Source organism: Aptenodytes forsteri, unplaced genomic scaffold (genome assembly GCF_000699145.1).
Source record: "Aptenodytes forsteri isolate BGI_AS27 unplaced genomic scaffold, ASM69914v1 Scaffold154, whole genome shotgun sequence".
In the NCBI taxonomy this organism is placed as follows: Eukaryota; Metazoa; Chordata; class Aves; order Sphenisciformes; family Spheniscidae; genus Aptenodytes; species Aptenodytes forsteri.
The window spans coordinates 2,528,101-2,554,587 of NW_008794083.1; the positions used below are offsets into that span (position 1 = coordinate 2,528,101).

The 26,487-nt window shown below is 41.5% G+C and overlaps 1 protein-coding gene across 1 annotated transcript in view; it reads right to left on the reverse strand.

Moving 5' to 3' along the window:
- Positions 1 to 13,645: 13,645 nt before the first annotated feature.
- NTRK2 (neurotrophic receptor tyrosine kinase 2) overlaps positions 13,646 to 26,487 on the reverse strand; it is a 189,340-nt gene continuing 176,498 nt past the window's right edge. The window contains exons 15-16 of the mRNA XM_009273172.2: positions 14,805 to 14,963; positions 13,646 to 13,949 (exon numbers count right to left, since the gene is read on the reverse strand). Of these exons, the coding sequence (XP_009271447.1) occupies positions 13,764 to 13,949; positions 14,805 to 14,963 (345 nt within the window). The 3' untranslated portion in view covers positions 13,646 to 13,763. The remainder of the gene's footprint in view (positions 13,950 to 14,804; positions 14,964 to 26,487) is intronic.

Here is a 26,487-nt window from a genome sequence, read left to right on the forward strand (position 1 = left end):
AATTCACTTGTGGTTTTTTGAACCTTGTTTTGGTTGTTCCTGGGGTATGCCTGTATTTTGCTATATTTCGTATAGCTGCTATTTTTTTGCTATGTTATACAACTGCATGGAAGTGACTTAAGTTTTTTTCTCTGAAATAATGCATTTTTTAACACCGGCAAGTGAAAGGCAGTATTGTCTTGATGTTGAGATGCAATTTAACAGCATCACTGACACTTTTTTTCACGTACTAATTTATTTAAAATCCTCTTTATAATTCATTGGGGTTTTACTGAGTAACATGACCATGTTGGTGCAGTTCAAAAATGTAACTATCAAACTCTAGTCCTAACTGCATGAACTGTTATAATAATGAGATGAATAAACACTTGAGAAAACAATCTTTTCCCAAGCATACTGCTGTGGCAGGTATCAGTGAAGATGCAAGAGGCAGAGGTCCTTATGGTACTGGCTCGCAGACATCATTCAGTGGCACCATATGCAACAGTAAATGCTACTCACTGTGAATATAAGAGAAAGAATTGGGTTCAAAAGTACTGCCAGGAAAATTGCCCTGTCTTCAGGATGAAAAGTTTATATGGGTGTGTTAACATCAGTACAACAGTTACTTAAATGAGGAATGAGGGAATGAATAGAAAATTTGTTGAACAACACCCCCACGCTCATTCAACCAAATCATTCAGACTGGCATTGGAGCATCTGAACATAAATTCACCTCTTGCAAGTCTTACCCATTGCATCAAAAGAAGTTTTACCATTTATTTCTGGAGGGAGGGAAAAGGTTTCCCCATAGATATTCATTACAGACCTTCCACTGCTCACAGTCAACTAGAACAGCAAAACCACTGAACCAGAAAACCAGTTTATCAGGATTTCTAAAAGTGCCGAAGTATGGTACACAAAGTCTTCTTAAAAAAAAAAAAAATAAAAAATTATAATGCTCAACTGAGCAAAGCAATATAACAGCTTGGTCTGGACTGGCTTGGGAAGAACACTTTTAATGTGAAAGCCTTGGGGCGTCAGAGGCAATTGAGTGGGCTTCCCAGCACGGAGTAACAAGGCTGGAAGACCCTCCACTGGGTCACGTACTCTAGTCTGAGGCACCCGTGCAGAACAGTTATTCTCTTGCTCTAGGAGATATCCAAAGATGGACATTTTCTGTGAGCTCTTCCTGGTGGCCTGGCATGGCTGTGACATGTGCAGCCCAAACCAGGAAGACCCACGTCTTGCTGGGAAACACATCACATCACAGCCTTGGTCTCACACCTCCATAAATATAGCTGGTTTTCTAGTTGCTTTGGAGTGTGTCCCATCTCAGGGGAGGGAACCTGGCAGAGCTCCCTCTGCCTGGCTTACGGCCGTGTGTCCTGACCTGCCAAGATCTTTGCCCCGGCCTGCAGCAACCGGGAATACCAACCACAATCTCCTGCAAAATAAAACACAGCCTTATTAGAACCCCTTAAAAGCCTGCACTTCTCTGAGAGTATGGGCCTGATCCAGCACCCAGTATGGTCAGGGGAAGATAGATCAGCCTCTCCATGAAGACCAACCTCGTTAGCGGCTTTAATTTAGCAACCAGAGCTCTGTCTTTTTAATCACTCGGCAGTTCTGCTCTGTTCCTTCCCAAGCACAGAGCATTTCCGATTTGAAGAATTGCTTTCCCATAATTAAATGAAAAAGAGTTAGTTGCAGCCCTCTGCACAAATTACTACCCAGTGAATGCAGAATAATGCATTATAAGTAGTACTTTATTGTATTTATTGTACAGGTATTGATGTGTGTTGGATTCGTTCTATTTTAGAGGCACTGCCATGGTAACTCGTCTCTCTTGACAAAGGCTTTATGTCAGAGCAGAAGTGGAAGACGCAGAAACTGAACTTCGGGTAGCCAGTGAGATGAAGGCTGCCAGCATTAACCTCACCAAAGCATCACTAGAAACAAGCTGGTGTGTCCGTCTCCTGTTGAGTGTCCCGCTCACCGGGGAATTGCCAACTGTGGGGCAAGAACGGAGGCAAGGTGGCAGCCAGCAGTGGCTTTTTAAGGTAAAATGCAAAAAATCTGTGCTGCGTTAGTTTCCGAGATGCCAGCTGCCCACATAGATTTAATCACTGGCATGTTTTAAAGAGAAAATAACAGCATGGAAGGGTTACCTTGATCTGACAGTGTTATTCAGTGCCATCAGTAATACGGCAGGTAACTAAACAGACGGAAAGATGAATTTAACGCCAGGCGCATTTTGCTGCCTTTCACTACTACTGTTGTTCTCACTTTGCATTTAACAGCTTTGCTACCATTTCAAGGTACTGCTACAGACTGTCAATTTTAGGATTTTTTGGGCTGGCCCTGGCTTGATTTCTTAGTGTGGCATGAGATTACCTAATCCCCTCACAAGTCCTTTCTCATCACACCTGCTCCCCTGAGCACCCCAGGTTTTGACCTCTGAAAGGCAAAACAACAGCAGGGTTTGGTCCCTGGGCAGGGTCCCAGGAGACATGCACATTGCTCACGCCGCAGCCCACGCCTGCTGCTGCTGTGGTTTTTATGTACCCCGCCGCCACCAGCTCTGCAGTTGTATGCTGCTAATCATGGTGAGACCCAGGTTGGGCATGTTGGTGCCACCTACTTGAAACCAAGAATTTTTGTGTCCATTGGTTGTATTTCTGGCTTTCTAAAAAAAATGTTGACTTTGTCCAAAAAGAGCTGGCAGCCAAATTTGTCTCACGTACTATTCTGGCTTGGGAAAGCCATCTTTGAACCCTGCCCTGAGTCACATTCACAAGCAGGTGTTTAGCAGCAGATCTAGTCCGAAAATAGCCTCTAAGCAACATGTATGTGTGACAGGATTTTGCACACCTTGGGAAAACAGTGTGACCTGCAATGTCAGTTTGATATTGCAAACTTCACTGATCCCTACCCACTTGCCTAGCATGGAAGTCAGTGAGGTTGTACAACACGAGGCTAGCCAAAAGAGCACTGGAACAGCTTGCAGAGTGCCTAGCTCTTGCCAGAGTGATTAGTCCCCCACTGGTAAAAAGCCCAACAACATTTAGTGCCAATAGGTGTTATTTTAACCAAGCAAAGTGTGTATTTATTTAGTGGCCTCTGTGGTATTGGAGGCACCATGTTTACTCTCCATCTGCTTTCCCTCATCCAAGCCTCTTTAGATTCTGGGTTGCTAAAAATGACTGGTGCTAATGACATTTGTCAACATAATTCCCCAAATCACAAAGCAGTGCAAAAAAAACGAAGCGGAAAGAGATGACCTGAGTTTACAACGGATTGTTTGCAGAGACTTTCTTTCTTGTGTAACAGCTTGGAGGAACTGGAAGACAAACAGACTGCTCCAAAACCCCCGTGTTTGGGGACGAGGGGGGAGAGGGGAGCAGGGGATATGAGATCCATATGTTTGTCTTATTTTGTCTCCTAAAGACTTGCTGTTCCCAGCTGTGATTTTTCTTGAAATGTTAATTATAGGTGCTGGGGATGTCAGCAGTGGTCTTAATAGACTAACTTAAGTGCTGAAAAAAAATCACCCGATGAATAAAAAAACAGTTTTAGAAATAGCGATCAGCTGCAGCAAAACCAAAATGCACCAGTGGCTCACGTGATGAGAGCAGGACTGCACCTCTGCCCACCCTGTGCTGCACTGGCTGGGGTGCCTGGCAGTGGGTTTGTCCATGTGCCTGTGTGCTGGCTCCCAAAATTGACCTCAGCAAGAGTGGTGGGAATGTGTGGGGCTGAGGAGGGTGCACACAGAGCCGGCAGTGGCGAGGCACACAGGTGCAAATACTGCTGGTGCCATCCAGGAGGTCACCAGGATGAGACAAATGAGTGAAAGGTGATGTGACCGAGTGTGCCTCCGAGGACTGTTTAAATAGTCTCTGGGACAAGGTATCGGTTCTCCCTTTATGAGCAGATTTAATCAGTGCAATAAAACCAGGACAGGTATTTCAGTGTTTCAATCTCAAGATCATTAAAGCTGGGTGATTTATCAGCTGCCATGCCAGAGAGAAGCTAGACAGTGCCTCATGGAGAGAAGGTGAGTCGCTGGGGCCAGGGAGCTGGTCCCGTCCTGGTGCAGGGCTGGGACCCAGCCAGTTCTCTGCTACCAGACCTCCCTGCTGGGGGCAAGGCAAGTAGCTGCACGAGGCACACAAAAAGTGGCCAAGACCACGACACAGGGCCAAGCCCAGTCACCAGCACTTTGCATGGCAAACAACATGGGGCTCCCCAAGTGGCAATGAGTGGCATCCCTCAGCCAGCAGGTCCACCCAAAATGGAGGGCGTACTCCTGGGGAGATGCACCACGGTCACAAGCACCAGCCCGTGCCAAGACGGGCAGCTCTGCAGCCCTCACAGCCACCCCATTTGCTGGCTGGGTGCTCTGATGCCACAGCAGCATGTGAAGATGGGAGTGTGGGCAGCTGTGTGTGGGGTGTCTGTGATGAACAGGATGACAGGCAATTCCCATTGCAGTGATTAACACCTTTTCCCACTTGCCTAAGACCAAGACCATTGCATGCTCAGCCCTTTGTGTTCCTTGATGAAAGTGTGCTCCCTCCCTCCTCCTCTCCAGTGTTGGCCCTGGGATGCTCCAGAGGCTGCAGGAAAGAGTTGAGGAGGATTACAGGCTGCAAGCTGTCCACAGCCACGCGCACCCTGCTCACGCTGGAGAAACGCCACGCCACCTCCACAAGCATCCCGTGGGACTGTGCCGACTCACTGCAGATGGACAGGAGGCTTTGTTGTCAGCATTGGACCCGGCGTTTGCCAGCAAAAGGGAATCACGCTCATCACCTCTATCAGGATGTGGACATGCAGAAACGCAATCAGTGCAGGCACCTGGGGACAGGGACTTCTTGGTTGCCAGGACTCTCCCCAAAAGCCACATGAGCCTGAGGGCCCCCTGTGGGGGCACCCATGCTGCAGCTGGTCTACTCTTCCTGTACTGCAGGATATGAGGGGAGAGGGAAACATTTGTGTTGCAGGGGTAACACATGAGCATGCTGAGAAGAGACCTTCCCATGTTGCTCCTCAGTAGATACCATGGGCCTCTTGGCACTGCTTAGGGGCTGGAGACCACAAGTTCAGCTTCTATCAGCTTTGTAGGCTCCCACTTACATGTTTTTTCTTCTCTCTATTGCGTGGACAATAAATACTGTTCACCTACCCTCACACGTATTGAGAGCATCTGCTGTCTCTGCAGTATCAGGGCACAGAAACTAAAGGACACTTACAGGTGCGAAAACCAACTGGCAAGGAACCGTCTGCTTCGAGGGTGAAGTTGATCGCCTCTGCCAAATTTGAAGTCTCTGCCCTGGTAATGCATGCTGGGGAAGAAAAAAGTTGCAATTTAAATGTTACCCAGGACCAGGGCTGTTAGCACTGGCTAGAAGGGCATACAGAAAGGTGCTCTAGAGAGATTTTTTTCCCCTTTAATCAGCTATCACAAACCAGTTGTAAATTGGTTTCAGACTGTGAACAAGAAGGTGCTAAATGCCTTGTCATTCCTGTTGCAGCCCCAACCTTCCAGAGAAGGACTTGGGTTACCCAGAGCAGGAGCCTGCCCTGGGAGTTACCTGTGTCAATATTCCCATTCTCTGCTAATCACCAATAAATTACTTATTCATTCCCAACAATCTCTAACTGGGCTAGCTGGCAAACTCAGATTAATTAACCCTGGAGCCAGCTCTGCCCATGCTGTGACACACTGAACAGCAGTATCAGTTTTTATGTATTTAAACAAACTGTTTCAGAAAAAAAATATATGCAAAAATCAGGATAATAAAGTGACAGACCTGGACCTTCCATGAGATTAGCAGTCATTGTATAATAACAAAGCACTGCTAGGCCTAGAAACATCTTCTGTGCCAGAAGTGCTCAAAATATGTGTAAATGATTTGTCAAGTGTCTGTTTTATTTGTCTTTAAGGTCAGACACTGGGACAGCAAAACTACATATCTAATATTTACATCACATTTTAAACAAGGGTTTGCTCTTATCTTCTCCCATCCATCTCCTCTTTCCTTGCATACCATTTAATACAGACCACAGCCAGAAAGAGCACAAGCTCTTCTGTTCTGAGAATCTTTCTTAATCTCTGGTCTATGCTGAGTTTTAGCTCAAATTGTGATAATTTGTGATAGTACATATTTTTGCATGATGTGACTATCAGCTCAAGAAAGTAAAGCAATTGTTTTTCCACAGCTCTCTTGTTCTGCTTATGGTCTTTTTTATTAGTATTCTTCATTGCATCACTGATAGAAATAGACCCAAGTCCTAAAATCTTCAACTCTCAAAAAGTAGGAGTTGCTGAAGGAACCCTGTGCATGTTGTACAGCTCAAACCATCCCCAAGAAGTCAAAGCACAGGGCTCTTAGGATAGAAATGAGTTGGGTGATTCTTCAGGTGATTACTTCAAATATTTTTCTTTCTTGCATGAAGTCTTGTCTGTGGTTTAAGATAAATATTAATAAGCTGCTTTTGTAAGCTAACCTGTGAGCTGGTTTAGTAGAGTCTGCCTGAACCTGTCCTAATGACATCCAAGATTTTTTTTCGTCCTTTCTAGGGCCATCATTCTTCTTTGTAACATAAACTTTCTCACAGATTTAAAAATAAATTATTATAGCCATTAAAAAACACTAACGGGAGTAATCAATAGGCACTGTGAATCACTTTTAAAATAATACAGTGATCAAGATGATTGATTTTCCAGTTATATGAAGCATTTAGCACAAAGACTTCTTCATCATGAAATCAATTGTGGAAGTTTGTTGAGCCTTAGCAGAAGCAGGTGCAGGACTTGTGTTGCATATCCCCTTCTGGCCCGTTAGGTATTTCACAACTCTCTGTGGATTTTATGCAGAAGGCAGGTGCAGGTCGAGCAGGGTCTTTGGCTGCTGCGAAGCCGTGTAAGGCTGTTGGTGAGCAGGAAACGGGAGGGTGCTCGGCTGGTTGTGCACCTTGTAGGCAGAAACCAGGGACCTTAAACAAGCTACCACGTCTGACGTGTTTTGGAGCATCAAGAAGCTCGTCAGCCTCATTAAAGGCTCTTCTGCAAGCCCCTTGTGCAGCCTGAACTAATACCTGTACTCTTACAGTTGCAGTGAACAGAAGGCAGTAAAAGTGGCACCCGTCATTACTTTTAAGGTGAGCCTCTGCTCTGTAACATGGTGCACGCTGCGGGGCCACATATGCCCAGGTAGGAGAGACAGGAAAACACACAAAACTCTTCCTCCCTCAACCAGAGATGAGCAAGGGTATCAATGTATCAACACCTCCTGCCTGCCCAAGGCCCCATCTGGGAAGGCTGGGATGAGCTGGGAAGGAGCTATGGGACACCATGGGTAGGCGGGAGGGCTGCTGTGGGGAGGAAGCTCAAACTGTAGTCTTGAGGGGGCTGGGCTGCACAGGAGAGGAACAACCAACCTGCCCTGTAGCAATGCTGCAAAAATACCAAGTGCGCTGCTGAGGCTGCCCGTGGGCCCTGCTGGCTCATCTGGCCTTGAGTCTCATGACGGAGAGCGACCCTTAGGAGCGGCAATGTCCAGTCCCTGCTGCTGCTACATGCCTCTGGACTTAAAAATCCCTGGGGAAAGGGAATGGTGGGGAGGGTGTGCGGGCTGTCGTGCCTGTGCTGTTGGGACTGCAGGGTGATGCTTACACAGAATCAGCGCTGGAGTTTCTGCAGCTCTCACTGCTGTTAAACAGACTTCATCGCAACCAGTTGTCTGCAGCGAGGTGTTTCATTTCAGGACGGCAACACAACCCACCGAGTCTGGAAGGCATCTAGATTTTACCATGAAAGCAGGTAAGGCAGTTCTAAGTCACTGGATGAACATGAACTGCCAACAAATCCTTTTATTCTGAGGCTTCTTCTCAGTGGATTATTTCCCTTGGACCTTTTGAATGCTTGTAGCCAGCTTGTCTAATCTCAGAGAGGTCTCTTGGCAGAGGGAAGCAGATGCAGTCATAAAGCGGCTCTCATACTGTTTTACTCTAACTTTGAAGGGCTTGGTTTAGATCAATAGCTTGTGGAGGGATCTTTAATCAAGTTGCTGAACCCTCCTTTGGATGTCTAAGCACTCTGCATTCTGAATTTTAATTATGTTCTTCAAGGACTTGGATTTAATGCTGTATTTGTTCACAATATATTCATTCTAGACCGACATCAGTTAAAAAGAACAAACTGGGCTGTGGTTTGAGGGACGCTTTTAGCAAAAAGCCAGAAAATATCTGAAGGCCTGTTTCTGGTAGAAGGTAAACAGATATTTTCTAAGCCAGCTCCCCAAATGAACGAGCATTCAAACAGGATCTTCATTTGGAAAACAAAGAATAAAAGAAGAGTCTGTCATCACATTCAGATTGGATACTCCTTTGCCTTATTACTATGGGTCTCCTCTTTCATCAACTATGACTTCAGCGACCCATTTTTTATTCAGAGTTTTAGAGTGCAAATATGTCATGTTTGTAAGCATTCCAAACCGTTCCTTAATTTCATCCTTTTCAAAAAGAATGGAGGTAAACAAAGGCATTCAAACAAGAAAATAGCACACAACACTTCATGAAATTTTTAGGTTTTTTAAAGTAATCATTTTACCTTTCTTTTGGATGACATTGTTTATTGTAAGACATCATTTTTATTAAATACACTGTAATACAAGAGACTTTCCATGTCATGTTGAGAGAAGCTGGTCACATGATTCACAAACAAAACTTTTAACACTGATACCTAGGCATCACTTTGAAATCAGCCAAGATGCAATGAAAGTTTTAAAGCAATGATTTGTTATAACAAACCGCAAAACAAGAACCACTAAATATTTCCACGGAGACATCACATTAAAAAAAAGAAAAAGAAAAAAGAAAGGAGAAAGATAGCTCTACACACCAGGTCACAGTTCGGTGACAATATAGAGATTTATATTTATATGTAGATACCTTCCTCTTTACCTTAAGTGACAAAGAGAGCGATATCTAGAAATATATATATACATAAAGTATAGGTGGAGAGCAGGGCTGGGACAAATATTTCATAATTAATTGATTCTCTCTCTATTGGTGATTCAATTAAACATCAATGTTGAATTAAATTACTTGTATATAAAACATTCTTAGCTGCTTTTCTTTAAGTTACAGAAAGATACATATAAGCTGCAAGATACAGGCCTCTGGAAAGATTTGATTTGATCTTTTGCTTTCTCACATATTCCAATCAAAGGGCCTCACTACTAGCAGCTTCTATTATCCTTGCCCAAAGTATTCAGTGTTTATAAAATACCAGCAGGTCATCACTCAGAACCTTCTACAAGCAAACAAAAAACCCCCGCAGACCTGGTCTAGAATGCATAGACGGAAAAATAACACACCCATCATTTCCCATTTCTTCTCCTGAGACGTACGTTTAAAAGATGGCAAGATAGTCACTTGGTTGCTATTGTGAAATTCACAGTGTTTTCCCTGCAACATGTAGACTTTTTTTTTTTGCTTCATATTTGTAATTAATGTAGCACACACCCCCACCCCACCCAAATAAAGGTATTTTAACTAAGGCTCTAAAGGACCTCTTGATTCAAAGCAGCAGTGGTTCATCCCAGCCCTCACAAGAAAATACAACTTCCTGTGCTATCAAAACCTTAATCTTTGATTAGAAACCCCGATCTGTTCCCCAGCCCCTCCCCACTCCCCTCCCTCACATTTTATAGCAGTATTTGAAATTCAGTAACAGGCTGCAACAACCCAGACACAGACTTGTTCTAACACATATGCATTGTACCTTAGTCATCCAGTGACCTAATCATTTTATTGGGCTATTTAATTTCTTTTTAAAGTGTTTTGTAAAAGTCTACATCAACCACAACAAAAACAATCTCCCAGAAAGGTGGGGAAGGGTACAGAGAGAAAGAGAGGGAAACAAAGGAAGAGAAAAGAAGAAGGAAAGAAGGAGAAAAGGAAAGAATGGAAAAGAGAAAGAAGGAAAGAAAGCGATAAAGAAATAGCAAGAAAGGATGAAACAGAAAGAAAAAGAGAAAAAATAGGCAGTTACTTATTAAACTGTAGACAATATGTTTTACAAATCAAAATGAATGAAGTCCTTTTAAAAAGGGGACACTCCATCATGCATCATGGGGTGCTGTTGCTTTACAAGTATCTGTTCTTCACGGCCAGTTCTGATTTCTGCAGATCTATTGAGAGTGAAGGACAGAGTGTGGCGAATGCTGCTATTATTACTGCTGAATTTTGGCATTCTCATTGTCCTACAAGTCGTGTTGCAGTCTGAATAGTCCAGCTCATTCTTGGAATTATTTTGTTACTGCAGATGAGTATAAAATGCTAATGGAGCTGCACTGTTATTCTAGGACAATAAAACAATAGCACAAACCCAGAAATGACAGTAAAACAAACTCTGTTTTCTGAGCTTGGAAGCTTGGCTGTTCATTTCATTGTGAGAAATCAACAAGTGAGATAGGAATGGAAGAAATGTTTTTATGCAATCATCTGGGGAAGAAAAGTGCTTGTTGTTATATCTCTGGCATTCTAGCACTGCCTCTGCTGCACACCAGTTAAAAAGTTGAATCTTACAAACATAGAAAAAGAAATATCAAAAGAAAAAAAATATTTTGGTTACTCAGCAGACTTTTTCAATTTATTAATAGCACTCTAATCATCATTTGTAATAACGTAGGTGTATGTAAATTTATACATATACACACAGCCCATACATAATGTGCATGCATGTCTGCACATATATAAATAAAATACAACAGACATAGGCATACATGTATATGCTATGTGTGTGTATAAATATATGCCATATGCAAACACACATATATAATATATATTATATATATGATCAGTTCATAGCACAGTCCAGAAAGACTTTTTAAATGAGCCTGATTGTCATAGTTACTCAGTGTACACGATTTAGCTGACAGTGCAGGCATGATGAATATGCACATATACTCACCCTTCATTGTGATTTTAACATATTTCTTCCTCTTCTCTGCTCATTCTGCTACACTTACCCACCTTTTCATGAACAAATGCAAACTATGTATAGCTACAGTTTATAGCTTTTCTACTGTGATTATACATTTTATGCACTATCAAGAACATTAATGATATAGGTCAAGGTTATCCATACCGGTGGCTCTGTAGAACATTTGGTCCTTTAGAAGTTTAACATACTGCTATGTTATTGCACAATGCATTGTAACGCTATTTATTCTCTGAAATGACTCTAATAGTCTCACTAGTAAATCAAAAAGAAGATGCCACTAAGTACATTTTCAGGGTTTTGTGGTTATTTTTGGTATACATTCTTTCAGTGCTTGCAAAACCCACCTGTTTGCTTTCAGGCTGGAGCCTGCTTTCCAATAGAAGAAGCATCTCAGATGCCTTTTTCTTCAGCTCATAAGAAACTAAGACAGACTACAGCAGGTAGAAACTTAGCACCCCCCTCCACCACCTGCAGCCTCCTCCCACTGCACAGTAGGAGTGGACTCTGACAGCTTTCTTTTCCACCACTGTTATTTTGAAAATCAATTTCAAATTCCTTTAAAACACAACATTCAGATTCTCAAGAGAATGGGTTTTGCTGGATGCTCAGTCTTTATCTAGCTTTCTGTGTGAACTTCCAAGACAGTCTAGATAAAATCTTAAGGCCCATTTTGTAGGAATCTTCCTCTGGCTTTTTGTGTGTTTCCAGTTCAGTAGCGGTTAAGAAATAACATCTAGTTTATTAAAGAAATACTGAGTATGGCTTTATAGTTACACTATCATGTTTATTTGTAATGCTGCCTTTTCAATGACATTGAGAAGGGTAATACTTCATCAGTGTCCAGTGAACTGTTTTCTTTTGAAAATGTTCAGAATCTTTATGAGCTAGCTCTAAAAGCTTCTGAAGGAAAAACCTAAAGTGCCTCAATAAATAATATATGCAAGCAAATTATATATTAAATGTGCTATGGGAACACTTACAAAAATAAAATGCTTAATTTATTAAATAAAATATCCCCAACACAAAGATGAAGGACTATTTTGATCTGGCTCATATCAATAAGAAATAACAAAAAGAGAAAACCAAAAGAAAGATCACTTTTTTGCAGTAACGCCCCCTCACAGAGGGAGGCAAAAGTCTTGAGGAACAGGTAAGGTAGGTTTTCATTTGTAAGAATTCATATTAAAAATAATCCTAACTCTAAATTTGAAATTGTCAACTTCTGGTTTGAAAAATAACAGGTATGCCTATGCAGCTGTCATCAACACAGTGGCCATGCAAATGTTGTACACATACAATGCCAATCCAACTAAAAATAAATTATTTAAGAAAGACTCGATGTTGGTAATGACAGCACTAGTACCAATACAAACATGGTGCTGAGCTCAGGGTCTTTGCACTCTGAATAGTAAGCCATAACCTCAGAGTAATTTGTTTTCTCTAGAGATCTCTATCCCCTGCCATGGCTCAAACATAGCCAGTGATCTCCATGGTTTAGATTATTCATGTTATATCAGCCTATTGTATCTGTAACATTGTAAAGGCATTTTAACATGGCTAATGTCCTCCATTAGCCCCTTCTAAGGAAATATAAGTTATATCGTTATGAGTTCACTATGCCTACTAGGGTGTACTACAACATGAGTGATAGTTTCTGCACAAAGGGCATTAATCGACAAAGACCATGCACAGTTTTGCTTGCACGGTTAAAAAAAAAGGATTGAGGAAGGAAAGAATATGCTGCTGGACAAGCACAGTATAAGGTACACCTGCCCCAGCATCTATAGCTTGTCCTATCTTATCAAAATCCTTAGTTTCAACATGTGATCCTGAAATTAATACTGTACATTAATAAGCCTAGCTTCAGCCTTTATTAAAAAAGACCAGCTGGAGAACATTTTTATACGAGTGGCATGACAATAGCCTACCAGAAGACAAAATAAGGGCATGTGTTTAGTTTATCACGTTGTAACGTAATTGTGTGCAGTGCAGGCAGCACCTTTTTCCCTTTTACTTGTATCTGGCAATGAAAGGTGCTGGCAAAGCACCTCCTTGAACAATCCCTATAGTCCTCAGAAAGACTCTTCAGGGAAAGTGCTAAACCCCCTCTTGCCTTCCATCAAATAATTTCAGTGTTTTTTTGTGGGGTTGGGTGCCATCTGATCCCCTAGTTCCTCCAGATAGTGTATCACACAAGACTGTCTTCTTTCCATCTGGCTTCATCTCCGCAAGGAACATGCTTCATGTAGAGAACACCAGTCTTCTTTTTCCACCCACATGCCGAAGCAAAAAAATTGAGGTGAATCCATAGAAACTCCAGTAGCTGTACAGCAGAAATCACAAAGTTCAAGTCAAATATATTTTTCCCTTTTTTTCATCCACATCAAAGGCATGAATACAACAAGGCATTGTTAGTTGTGGTGGGCAAACTGAAGAGTCTGCTGATATAACAGATCAGGTTTTTAAGGCCTTTGTCTATGCAGAGTTACAATAATGCAGAAGCCAAATTGATTAGAAAGACAGGAGAGAAGAAAAAAATGATAGAAACTGAAAGAGAGAGAGAGAGAGAAGAAATACGTCTCAGTAATGTCTAAAAAGTCAATACTGTGTCTACAGATGGAGAAGTGCACATTGCTTGCCCTTTGAAAGCTTCTCCGCAACTTTGTCATTAGTACTGTCAAAGTTAAGAACACATTTTAATGGAGTTCAGCGGCAGTTGAACACATTCATTCCCGCAGCCCATAAGAAGAAATGCTAGGAGACTTTAGCCTAAAATATCCAAGTAGACTGGAGATGCCTTGGCCAAGTTCTGGAGGAGGGAATGGATTTCTTTGATGTTGAGCCTCATGTGAGGCTCCCGTTGCCAACAGCCCAGCATCAAGTCATATACTTCCTTGGGGCATGTGCGAGGTCGCTGCAGGACTCGGCCCTGAGTGATGCACTCAATCACCTACGAGAAATCACAAGGAAAGGATCAGCACAGCTGTGCCAACTACGTGTGGGTCATCCATGGAAGAGTTAACTGCTAATTGCCACAGCAGCCTTACTGGTGGCAGTCACCCAGCCAACTCTGCCAAGGGCTGTGTTTCTCGGTATGTGCATGAACAGTGGGATGCGATCTGGAAAAATAACTGTAGTGTAAGTTGTCAAGGAGCAACAACTTCACTAATGTCAAGTTCACCCACGTTGCCCCTTCCACTCATGAGGGAATGATAGCCAGGAAGTAATCCCATACCTCCTCTCTCTACACATCTATCCACCTCACCTCATCTCAGAAGGAGGCTGTTTTCACCCTGCTCACACATGAGCATCAGTGCTTCTCCCTCTCTCCTTCCTTAAACTTATGAGTATCACTGTGGCTAGTCTCTGGAAAGGGGTTACTTGTGCTGCCAAGAGATCTCCAGATTTTCAATCTTTTCAAGAATGGTTTTGGACAACCACTCTGCAACAATGACATATATGATATGGAATTGAAGTCACCCAAAGCCTGTTCAGGAGATAGCTAAGCTCCTTTTCATTGCCTCATGGTCTTTCTCAATACCCAGAGCAGATTCTATCCTATCCAAAGAAAAAAGCTAAATTCAAACTGGTATAGTTGCGCTTGGACAACTTCCATGCACCCCGAGAAGAAAAGTGTAAAAAGGAAGAAATTCAACCACAAAGTTCATGACAATACCATAAATACCTGATATCAGGGGGTTTTCCTTTACTAAATAAATTTGTTGCTGTCCCTTCTCCAAAGAAGCTACACCAACAGTTAACGTGCCAGCCTTCCCAATGCAGTTTGAGAATGTATTACACACACCTCGTTGTTTGAAAGCTGATACCATGGCTGTTTGCCATAGGTAAAGATTTCCCATAATACAACCCCCAGGCTCCAGACATCGCTTTCTGTGGTGAACTTCCTGTACATGATACTCTCTGGAGGCATCCAACGAATGGGCAGCATGGTGTGACCCCCAACCTGATAAAAACAAATGAAAGAGTCAGAAACAATTCCTCCAGACCCTGACAAGGGAGAGTATCAAGACATTAAATAAGGAGAAACCATGGTTTCTTTTTTCCCCATCTGATACCATTCACTTTGAGGAGCTTTTAAGAACTAGGGATTCATGGCCCAAACTCCTCTCCCCCCAAAAACAATCACTACCATGAAGGTTTCTCAACAGAATCTCCAAAGACATTGTTTCTGAAGTGCAAACTCATCTTTAACATTTACTTGGCACACCGTACCCAAGGAACAGGAAGCTTTATAAAATTATTAATTAACTTAGCCTACCAACCCACTTTAAATTAGGCCAGTTTTACTCTCCATTTTAACACTCAGGAAACTAAAAAAGATTCATGAAATGAAATCTGCACTGATGATTCTCCTAGAAACTCAGTGACATCAACTGAAATCCATGAAGACACAGTGGTCTGACTGCATGACACAGTAGCATCGGGATCTGTATGGTTTAATATCCTAATTTTGAGTGAATTAAAGCAATGCTATTTTCTGTTAATATTTTCCAAAGTTAATGCATCAAATTATTTTGTTCCACATTAACTACCCAGTCCTACACAGCTTTAAAAAAAAATTCAGTCCTTTTGATATATTCCCTTGATAATAAAGAACTCGTAAGACATGGACTTCTATCCCAAATCAACTCATGTTGAATGGGATCTTTCACTGAATGAATGCCTTTCTGAAAGTCTCTTAGAACATTTTTCATTTTCCCCAGAATGCTATACTTCCTTAAAATTAGGTTTCCTAACCTTAATTTAAATTTTAAAAAATCTCTTATTTCGAGTTTCTAAACAATTTATTGTTCCTGATATGTCCCATTCTGACTGGATCACATCAATAAAGAAATCCACTCAAGTGCTTTTAAAATAGTGTAACTGCTGAGATACTGTGATATAGATATATAGATATTATGATTACTTCTGCATCAAGACAGCTGTGACTATTTAAGGAAGTTAAAAAAAAAAAGGAAAGCTTTTTCAAGGACATCTAACTTTTGATTAACTCTCATTTTCCTGTCTGAAAATGTATTTAGTTATGAAACTACATTTGCACTTTCAAGAGTCTGTCAACTCAAAATATCATTTCTCCTTGTGGGACTTTACATTTGTTATAAATAATGCCCTCCTTGTTCTCATGTTGAAACAGCAAATGGAAGGAAAACCCAATAGAAGTTCAGTCAGGATTCACATTATTTCTAAATCACACAGAACACCCATTTCCAGCTATTTGTCAGTAATTCAGCATTAGTGCAGCATACCAAAAACACAGCTACAGCTCTGAGAGCTCAATCCTGTTCCGTGCATCGCCACAAGTCAACTCTTGCTACTGACTCCATAAAAACAGAAAGTCATGCTAAAACTTTCATAGACTTGGTCTATTACTAGGCTCTTCTTCTCCTCCCCCTACATGAGATGTCATGTGAGCGATGGAGGAGTATTTTCTGTTGGGATGCCGAATGAAAGGCAGGGCTCCTGACTTCAGTTCCTGGCTACATTGCAGATTTGCTTCTGACTCAATGCAGGTTGCTGTGCACAAGTTTCAGAGCCATTCAAAAGGGGACCCAATTCCTGCGGCTTTCCACCTAACTTGAAAACATACGTATGAGCACTCCATTGACAGAGAATGGATACACATTTTTAAGTGCTTTGCTCAATTCAGCCCATTCATCTCTGTGTTACAGATTACCCCTCTGTCAAGCAGACTGGCTGTAAGGCTCTGTGCACCAGTATTTTTAATCATCTTTGACCAAGAAGTCACTCGATAATGTGGAGAGTCTGAAGTAACACATGAACATGCTGAGATGCAAACAAAGCTTCAGTTTCCCACCTATCATAACCTAAACTGACATAGCAACCAAACAGCTCCAAACCACCACTTTTATCCCCATCTTGAGAGGTATTTCATTAGAAAGTCAGAAAAGTTAGTCCCTTAGAAACATGCAGCCTCATACACCCAGACAAAGGGCAAGTGCCATTAAAAGATGGTTAGTGATGAGAAGCTTTTGGTCCCATCAAATATTAAAATGTCTCTTAGATCTGCTCATCATATAGCCTCTGCTACTCGTTCTTTTCAGCAATTTCTTTGACTCATTTCTTAAAAATAAATGAAAGCTATAAAAAATAAAATGTGTCTATTTTTTCTTATTTGTCACATCTTACATCAACAGATTTTGAAAAAGCATTAAAAACCCCCCACTCTCCAAATCTTCTTTTCCCATGGTTCCTTGCTACAGAACCATAGTGTATTTGTGGTAGGACTTTATGCTGAGTTTCCAATGTCATTCAGTAAAATGAATGACAGACACATCTTTAGAGTGATGACGATAAATTGCCACCAAATGATGGCTCTGCGATGAACCCAGCTGTCTCCCTTTGCAGTCATACCAAGACTGACTCATCAGTATTGACACCAAGAATTTGATTTACAGATAAGCATGACCCGCAGGGCTCTTTGGTGTTCTTCCCACACCATCTTGCCTGGAGCTGTGTCCATTTCTGTCCCTGAAGGCAGAAGACTTCACTGGGCAGAGTACTTGTCCAGGACTGAGAAGTCCCGAGGTCTCTCCACCTCTATCATTGCCAATATCAATCATTTTAGGCAAAGTTACTTCCAACACCTCAGCATCTTTGTGAAGATAATATTTCCTGCCTTGCAAAGTATCAATAAAAGTATTATAAGTGCTCTTCTTGCCAGATGGCATTGCAATAAAGACAGGGTATCTGTGCAACACTGAGCATCACCTGTGGCAGGCTGAGCATCTATCCGTGGTCCAAGAGCACCTTCAGTTTCAACTCAGATTTCAGTTCAGCCACATCAAAACCACAGGTCAGGGCCTGGCCAAAGGCATTTTTTCTAAATGCACATTTCCTTCTCTATTAATGATCGGTGGTTACTGAGTCAATCCTCACTCAGCTCTGAAAAGCATTAAGGGCTGTGTTAGGTATGTGCTTAAAAGGAAGCACATGCTTCAGAGCTTTTTTGAACTGAAGCCCAGGACTTGACACCACTGTTCACAGGATGCCTGAAACAAACTGCCAGACAGTTGTGAGCTTCTTTCGATCTTTATTGGACTGTTGAGTCCAAGCACCCACAGTTGTGCCATACTAGCAGTGAAGAGATGTGGAGTGCCTTTTTCCCATTGTTGCCAAACTCTCAGCAAGGATAAGGGGTGTTTTCCAAGAAGGATCAATGAAGGAAAACATGTCTACACTGACCAAACTTTAAAGGTGCTGAGTGCTTCAAAGGGATGCCTTCTGTGTATGCTTTAATAAGAAATGCAAGTATTACACAGCTCTCAGATATCATCAGCATTCTGTAGGATAAAGTCCCTGCTACGCACTGTAACTGCAGTGCTGCTTGATACACGTAATTTTAAAATGGTTGTGTGCTAAGCAGACTACAGTTGCAGGTAAATAACATCTTTATATTCAGTCTAGCTAAGGTTATGACAGGTTTAAAAGCATTACAGTTTTAACTTAAGATGCTATCACTTTAAAATCCATACTGTAGCTGTAAAAATGCTGCAAAAAATGACCATTTTATGGATACAAATTAGGGTATTTTTTTCCTGATGCTTACCTGAAAGCAGCTGCATTATGATGGCTCATTTTTATTTAGAATTGCACTTCTACAGATCCTTTCTGGGACTTAAGTACTTGCTTCCAAATGCCAGTTTATGAAAGCTCCCTGGCCCAGCCATAGCCTTGTATTACATTCACTAGTTGCTTTTACTAGCAATATTGGGCTAGAATCTAAACCAGAAAGCCTGGTGAATTAGCTTCTGCAATGTGCAAACTATCCACAGGGAGGAGACTGCTATGCCAGATCAGTGAACTATGATGTTCTCCAAAGAAGCACTTCCAAGGGGAAACCACCACACTGTCCCATGTGTGAAATGTTGCACTTTCAACAATACAATGTCATTCCACTTGTCACCACTTTCAGCACTCATCTTTTAAATGAATTTAGCACTTCGAAAGGTGCCAGATAAGCCAACCTTGAACATTGTTTTCATCTATTTGCAAATGTCAAGCTTCAAGGATTGCTGTAGAAGCACCATGTCTTAGCCTTGAAGCAGGGCATCTAATTTTAGAGTTTGCTAAAGTTTGTTCACTTTCTGGCTTCATATGTTCCGATCCTGCTTCACAGGCATTAGGAAACGGTGAGGCTTGTCTAATGCAGAAATTTCAGTTTTAAGAAGGAAACCAGGCCTGTAGTACAAAATTCCGTGGCAGTTGATTTTTGTTGCCCAAAGGTCTGCACCCATCCATCCATCCATCCATCCAGTGTAAACCCAGCTTTCTTGCACATTAATATTACTGCTACAGAGAAGAGCCCTCTGTAGGTAAGACACAAGCCACGGGCTGGGAAAGGCAACATCTTAATGTTGCTAAGATGACCACTCAATCAATTCAAACCAGGTTCATGCCTTACTCATTTGTACCATGAAGAGGGAGGGCTGAATGGAGTGGCCACGCTTTCGCAATGCATGAAGAAATAATGTTGCTAAGATGACCACTCAATCAATTCAAACCAGGTTCATGCCTTACTCATTTGTACCATGAAGAGGGAGGGCTGAATGGAGTGGCCACGCTTTCGCAATGCATGCCAGCTGCAACCTGGGCTTACCACAGCAGCACTGGGGGCTGTGGTCCTGAGGGTATGACAGAGGGCTTTGGGGCTCCAGAGCCATGCTGTAGGGTGCTGCAGGGGTTGACCAAAGGACATGACAGGGACTAGCTGGAACAGGGAGTAATCTCTCTTCCTGCTAAATGCTGGTGGCCGTATTTGGAGAGGCTCTAGCACTCCTGGAGAGGACATCAAATCCAATCCCCAGCTTATGCAGACATTGTCTTACATAACCCTTTCCCCATTTTTTTTCAATTTCTGGCTTTAAGTAGTTGATTACTCTGAATTCATGCAGTAAAAAGCACAGCAACCAATTGCACATCCTTGGAAAACAGACTTCCTCATTTATGTTCCGCGTTCCCAGGTTCCCACGATTCCCACAGCGTGACATTGCAGTAACATGTCACACGCTTTGTATATTCTCTAAAGACTAGTGATGCTTTTTCTGCCAACAGGATAAAAGTAATTTTTTTACTTTGTGAGCCCAATGAACCTGAATGACTAACTCATGGGTTTCAGCCCTGATCCTGCCCAATGCCCTGTCTGGCTTGACTGCTGCATCTCTCCAGGGCCCTGCTGATCTCAGACCTTTTGTAATTCAGGGTGATAGTCTTGAAAGCAGCAACAGAGTTCAGCATATGCTTAAATTAACTGTCATGTGACAAGCGTACACTCAGTCTCTTTAATGCAACTGGATCTTAGTTTGTCACACCGGAACGAAGCTATACCTTTTGATTCTTTTGTTCACCCCCTCCTAAAAAAGCATCCTATATACTTGCAGGATTACAGCGTTTCAGGGTAGTTTCGCTATTTATGTTTTGGTCTCCTGACTTGTTTCCCCCTCTCAGGATGATATAACCGCAAAGAAATTTTCTCTGCAAAAATTATCATGTCTTATTGCTAAAACTGAAAACCTCTCCGCTCTTGGTGAACATCTGCTCTTTCCCCCTCATAAAATGCTGGCAAATGTTTCTCTCAGCGCAAGAAAAAATCAATAATTGTTATTTTCATTTCTTCCATGCCCTGGCCTTGCACACAAAGTCAATGTCTCCTCTTAAAGTATCATCAGTCCTGCCATGTCCACTTGCAGAAAAGCAATATATTATTTTCACAGTCATAACAAGCCATACCACTCCAGCACGAGGTTACTGAATTATGAAATAAGGCAGATTATTAGCCAATAGCTAAAGATGTGTCCTTTCATTTTCACTTTTAACCCTGCTTTAGTTCATGTCTATTCAAAAGGGGCTTATGTCTAAAGTTCTTAATTAATTCTACCAGGGTCTTGTCAGAAAACTTAAACAATGTCTAGAACAACATTTATTAGACTGTAAATTATCTCTTCAGTTGTGCAACATCAGTTCAATATTGTGTGTCAACTTTGTGTTGCTGGAGATAAAATTCTTCTCATTAGTCTCCATGAAGCCATGAGCAGTATGGAGATGATGAAAAAAGATCAATTACTCAGAGTTTCACGTAACACAAGAACCAGAAGACAACAAATGAAATTTGTAAATGGCAGGTTCATAACAAACAAAAAGAGACACCCCGTCACATAACATACAGTTGCTCGTGGAACTCATTGCCACAAGATACTGCCAACCCCCAAGGCTTACCTGGGATCAAAAACTGATTAAACACACTCATGGAGGTGTTTTAATCTGACAAAGGCTATCAAACACAAAGATACCATCTCTGGCCCAGGAAGCGCCTGAGCTGCAGAGTGCTGGAGGCTAAGAGAGTACATGAGGGAAATATTAATATATGTTTAACCTGTTTTCCTACTATTCCACAGGCACTGGTTACTCACAGTGACAGGATCCTGGACTAGAGGGGCCTTTGGAGAAGCTATTCCTATGTTCTTACGTAGATGGGCCACACATTGCAATATGCAGTTGCTCTCAGCAATGCTTATTGAGGGCTAGAAATGATTCTGCCAAAGTGTGGAATGAAGGAGAGGATACCACATGGAACTAGAATATGTGAGTGACCTAATGTATCTTACAATTCAGCATCTTCCAAAGACCTTTTCAGATGCTAAGTTGAAAGGATATAGAAACTGTATCTATTGTTGAGTTTTATACAACACAGTATCATATTGGGTCAGCCAAATACACAGGATAATTAATAAACTGTAGTAGTTACTGCATTACAGAGCACTTACTCTTCCAAGAAATGAAGATGAAATGCCCTGGAGGTAAGATCAGATGAGTGCTATGAAGAAGGTGACATGATTCACATCTCTGATTAAAAGAAATGTCCCCTATCAGAGGGACAGAAGGAAAGTTAACTGAGTAGAAATCTGCAGCACTGAAAAGTAATGAATTTACAGCTCTTTGGTGTCCCAGGATGAAGTGTGTATGAAAGAAAAAAAGAAGCCTATTCCTTTAAGATATAATTTCTTTACTTTAAAATGAGAAAAATTTCTAGTATTAAACAATAAATCATAATCTAAGTGAAAAGAAAGGGAGGTATACTGTGGTAAATTGAAAGGAAAGACAACTTGAACAGTATATTTCAATTAATTCAGTGGACATCTAGATCTGAAGATGGGAATTCAGGACCTTGGTGAAAAAGCAGGGAGATGGCATTACTGTAAGCCAGAGAAGACTTGGCATGTTGAACCAGATGACCTCTCCTTTCTAAAACATCTTGTATTCTCCTAATTTGCCATATCAAGTTATGCCATAGCGTACAGTTACTGATCACTCCAGCGGCATGACTTGCAACTCAGAATACTGAGCTCACGTGAAGTCCTGTGTTTTGCTTCACAAAAAGTTGCCACTACATCACTTGTACCCTACCACTATTTCCACACCCGAGTGTCTGCTGGTTATACCAGTGGATGAAGAGAGGTATCAGGTACCAGCAGACAAGCAGCTGGAACAACTCATGTTAAAATCCTCACAGGCTCTGGGATGATCATCTAATATGCCCAAGTCAACAGCAAAACAATTTTGCAATGCAATATTAATGAACTACAGCTACTGATTTTCAAAGCAAGCAGTTTACAAAATATCAAATTCTACTTTTATATTAATCCCAAGTAGTCTGGGCTACTAGGGCCAAGGAGGTTTTAAAAATAACCTTTAATATGCATTGGAAAACTGGCCTCTAGAAGTCGGTACCATAGTTGAAATCCTAACTTCTGTTTGCTTTTTTAAATAGGGGATTTGAGATGTAACATGATGAGATGCTAGCTGAACTGCACAGTCAATATCAACAAGTAGCAGTTACTCGAGGGCAGACTCTGAAAGCCAAGTATCATACCACATAAGCCAGTTTGTGTTCACTAGGAAATCTCTACTCCTGATGTCAAGTCTGAAAGCTATTTCTCAAGTACTAGAGATCACAACCTTTTCCCGTATTTATTTTACTGAAAACCACATTTTTCTCAAATTTACTGTAGCTTAATGTAGCATGTCTGGCTCTTATAGGTCATGTCAAATTACATCACAGGAGAAGAGGGGAGCAACAGAGTTCGGTTTGTAGCTTTACTTCTCCCTTGTGTGTCACAAAAGTGTTTCTATAATGTACACTGCATCGGAGCACCACAAATTTTAGTTGAAATGTCTCAGATGTTCCAGTTCTTTGAATTTTGTTAGATAGCCTCTCCCCCTTTCCCTGGGTGGTTAATTTATCACATGGCTTACAATACCAAGATTAACAAACTGCCCACACATATGTGAAGCAACAAAATGAGCAGAGTCTTTAGTTTCACAAATCCTAAGAATATGGGCAAACTTACTGAGTTCCCACATCTTTCCCACAAGTGAAAGAGGTTGTTTTGAACCACCAGTGCAAAAGGGAAAGAAGTCAACCATTTTATGTCAGCTACTTTGGCTTGTTCACAGACTACCTGTATAATGCTGGGCAAGTCATGTCAGATCAAATCTGTCAACTACTGACTGCCCGAACAGAGTTCAGAGATGTACTCTCTCCAGCCAGAAGCATCAAGAAGGCGGAGCAAGGATTTATGAATTAAAAGGAGGACCAATAATCGTACTATTTCAGAGAATTAGCAATTGCTTTTTTCTATGAAGACCTATCTCTACTTGCCTAAAGAGCAAGGGAGAAGTATGATCACAGCCACAATCCTCATCCGTCTTCAGTGCCCGCACTGGGAATGTCTACACTCATAGTGTCAACAGGCTAATCTAAGTCTATGCAGATAGACAGCCACATTGGCAGGGACCTGAAAGAGGCTAAATTATACTGGTCCTCAGCCAGATGCTAATAAACAAGGCAATGGCAAGATCCTTGTGCTCATTTTCCTTCTTTTCTGCAGTCTTGATGATGTTTTCTGCTTCTCACTTTCTCTGGGCCATAATTTATTTACATAAACTGGAAAACACAAGAGAAAAGTTTCAGTAAAATAGAACAGAAAAAATTCTCTGTTGTTTTCCTTCCATGAACTCTAGTTTTTGTCTCCTCACTTGTACCATGACATCATTCTATGAGTTAAACAGGCATTTGCTCTGAAATGAGGCATCCATCAAACAACACGCAATATGGTTATTAAAAATACCAGTAACTGCTGTTACAAAAAAAAAAAAAAAAAAAATTACTCATTCCTATGGAGCTTGCAAAATTCTAAATTGTTCTTATCAAATTCATATGTTGAATTATTCCTCAAGCCATGCTTAAAATATTGTTCTTGGACACAAGAGCCAAAGTGTAGCCCAAGCAGTGCTGAAATAATTTTATAGCCCTTGGCTGAATTTCTACACTGGTGTAAAGAGAGAATTTACACCAGCAGAGAGCTTGGAACCACAGATTTGGGGTTTGGTTTTGTATTTGGTTTGGGTTTTTTTTCTTAATTCTTTTCAGTGCCTGTCTCTAACCTCAGCACTGTCATTTTCCATTTGGGAAACATTATACTGCGTTGTGTATACAATGGCTCTTGGAATTCACATGACTGCATTTGTTTAACACCAACACTGAGCTATAAATTCTGCCTGTGAATGCTGAAGGATCTTTCCTTCTGCCTCTAAAACAAGGCCAGATAATCTCCTGACATGCAAGAATTCACAGAAGGTGTCAGTCTAGTAAGAAATGCCCCCTAAAATTTCCCTGGGTGGATCCATTCCCTGATGGCATGTCATCAGAGTGGAGGTTTGGCTTTCTGACATAAAGCCTGTTGAACTTGCTCATTACTAGGCGATCCTGGGGAACAGAGGAAGATCACAGCAATCTTTGAAAGGATTTAGAACTCTGCATCAGCATTGCTGCATTTCAGGTAGCGGCTCTCTGAAGATTTAACACGCATAGATTTCCACACCAGACCACGGATTGTGCAACGTACTCCTCACATCCTTCATCAAATGCTAGTGGTGTGCTGACAAAGGAGAAGAGGTGGGTGGGAAAGAAACCCACAACTACACCTACTCTCCCTGCTTTTCCCTCACACATTTTGCAGTGCCCCAAGGGAGCATTCTGGAAAATCTTCTACCTCCTCCTAGGATGAAGCTAATCCTTACTGTAACCATGCAGCACTGAGGGTGGTTCCTTCCTCATGCATGCTCACCTTCCTTTCTGGATGAATACGAATCCTATTAAACATGGAGTCCTCTGCTTGCTGCACTGCTGTAATACTATAACTAATTCAAAATCAATGCATAAACGTAATTTTAGTTTCACTGCTTAAATAAAAGTAGGATCTGCAGTAAAACTGAGAGCTCAAAGGTTAGATGCCACATGTTTTTTAAAAACAGGCTGCAATTTTACACCAAAGTAGTTAGGACAGTCATTTAGTTTTTTGAGATCTCCATTGTTAAAAGTGCAGGTCAACTGTACAATCTTCAATATAAATCTTACATGCAGCATTCCCAGACTCCAGAGCTGCCTAGATTCAAGGAGGTCCTGGAGACATTCAAAATAAGCCCAGTGGGAAATTAATGTCTCATATTGTTAAGACAGCGTATTTCAATTTGTCTGAGGTTTTCTGAGATTGTCTACAGACCCAGTGTTTTGGACAGTTCAGGAATACTTAGGACTAGGACTCCCAAATCAATCCCTGTGAAAATCTGGTACTAAAATATTTAAATTACGCTGGCACTATTTTTTTGACCTATGCTTGTATAGTGCCTAGGTCAATGAAGTCCTGATCTACATGAGGCTCCTACACACCCTTGCAGTACATGTCATACATAATAATACTTCTTCTAGCCACTTGTAAAAAATTACAAATGGGCTCACCATAGCAGCTGCACTTTAACTTGGTTATATGATAGTGGGTCACTATAGCCCTAATACTGTTTGTGAGTCTTGGTACTTCAGAATATTTTTCATCTGCTTCAGATGAAAACTTTTGAAATATTGTTCCATAAAGCCTGCAATTCCTTTTAAAGTCATGCTACTTTATAATACTCTTTGGACATGTTTAGGATGATCCACAGAGTATTATCAAATGCAGTCAATGATGTTCTTATTAAAATGTTATGTGCTTCAGGCCTTAGTGTATAGTTTTCTTTGTTTTCTTGCCAGGCAAATCTATTATTCTTTCTGTGTATTAGGCTGTCACCTTCACCTAACCCTGCATCCTGGCCTCTGTGGTTATCTCCATTGAAAATGTCCCTGGATCTTGTATCCATCACGATATTTTCATTTTATGGTTCACCATGGCCTACAGGAAGGGAGTGGTTCCGGGGTTCCCATTAGCCTTGACCCCATACTTAGGCTGCAGCCCCATTGTATTTTCCTTTCCTCTCTGCCAGATAGGAGGACCCCTTCAAGACACTTCAGTCATTGAGCTAGCTAAGAGGCTTTTTTTAACCACTAAGATCTCTCCTGAAAGGATCTTCCTCCTACCATAATGATTTTGAGTTTGGAAACCCACTGTATTGTGCAA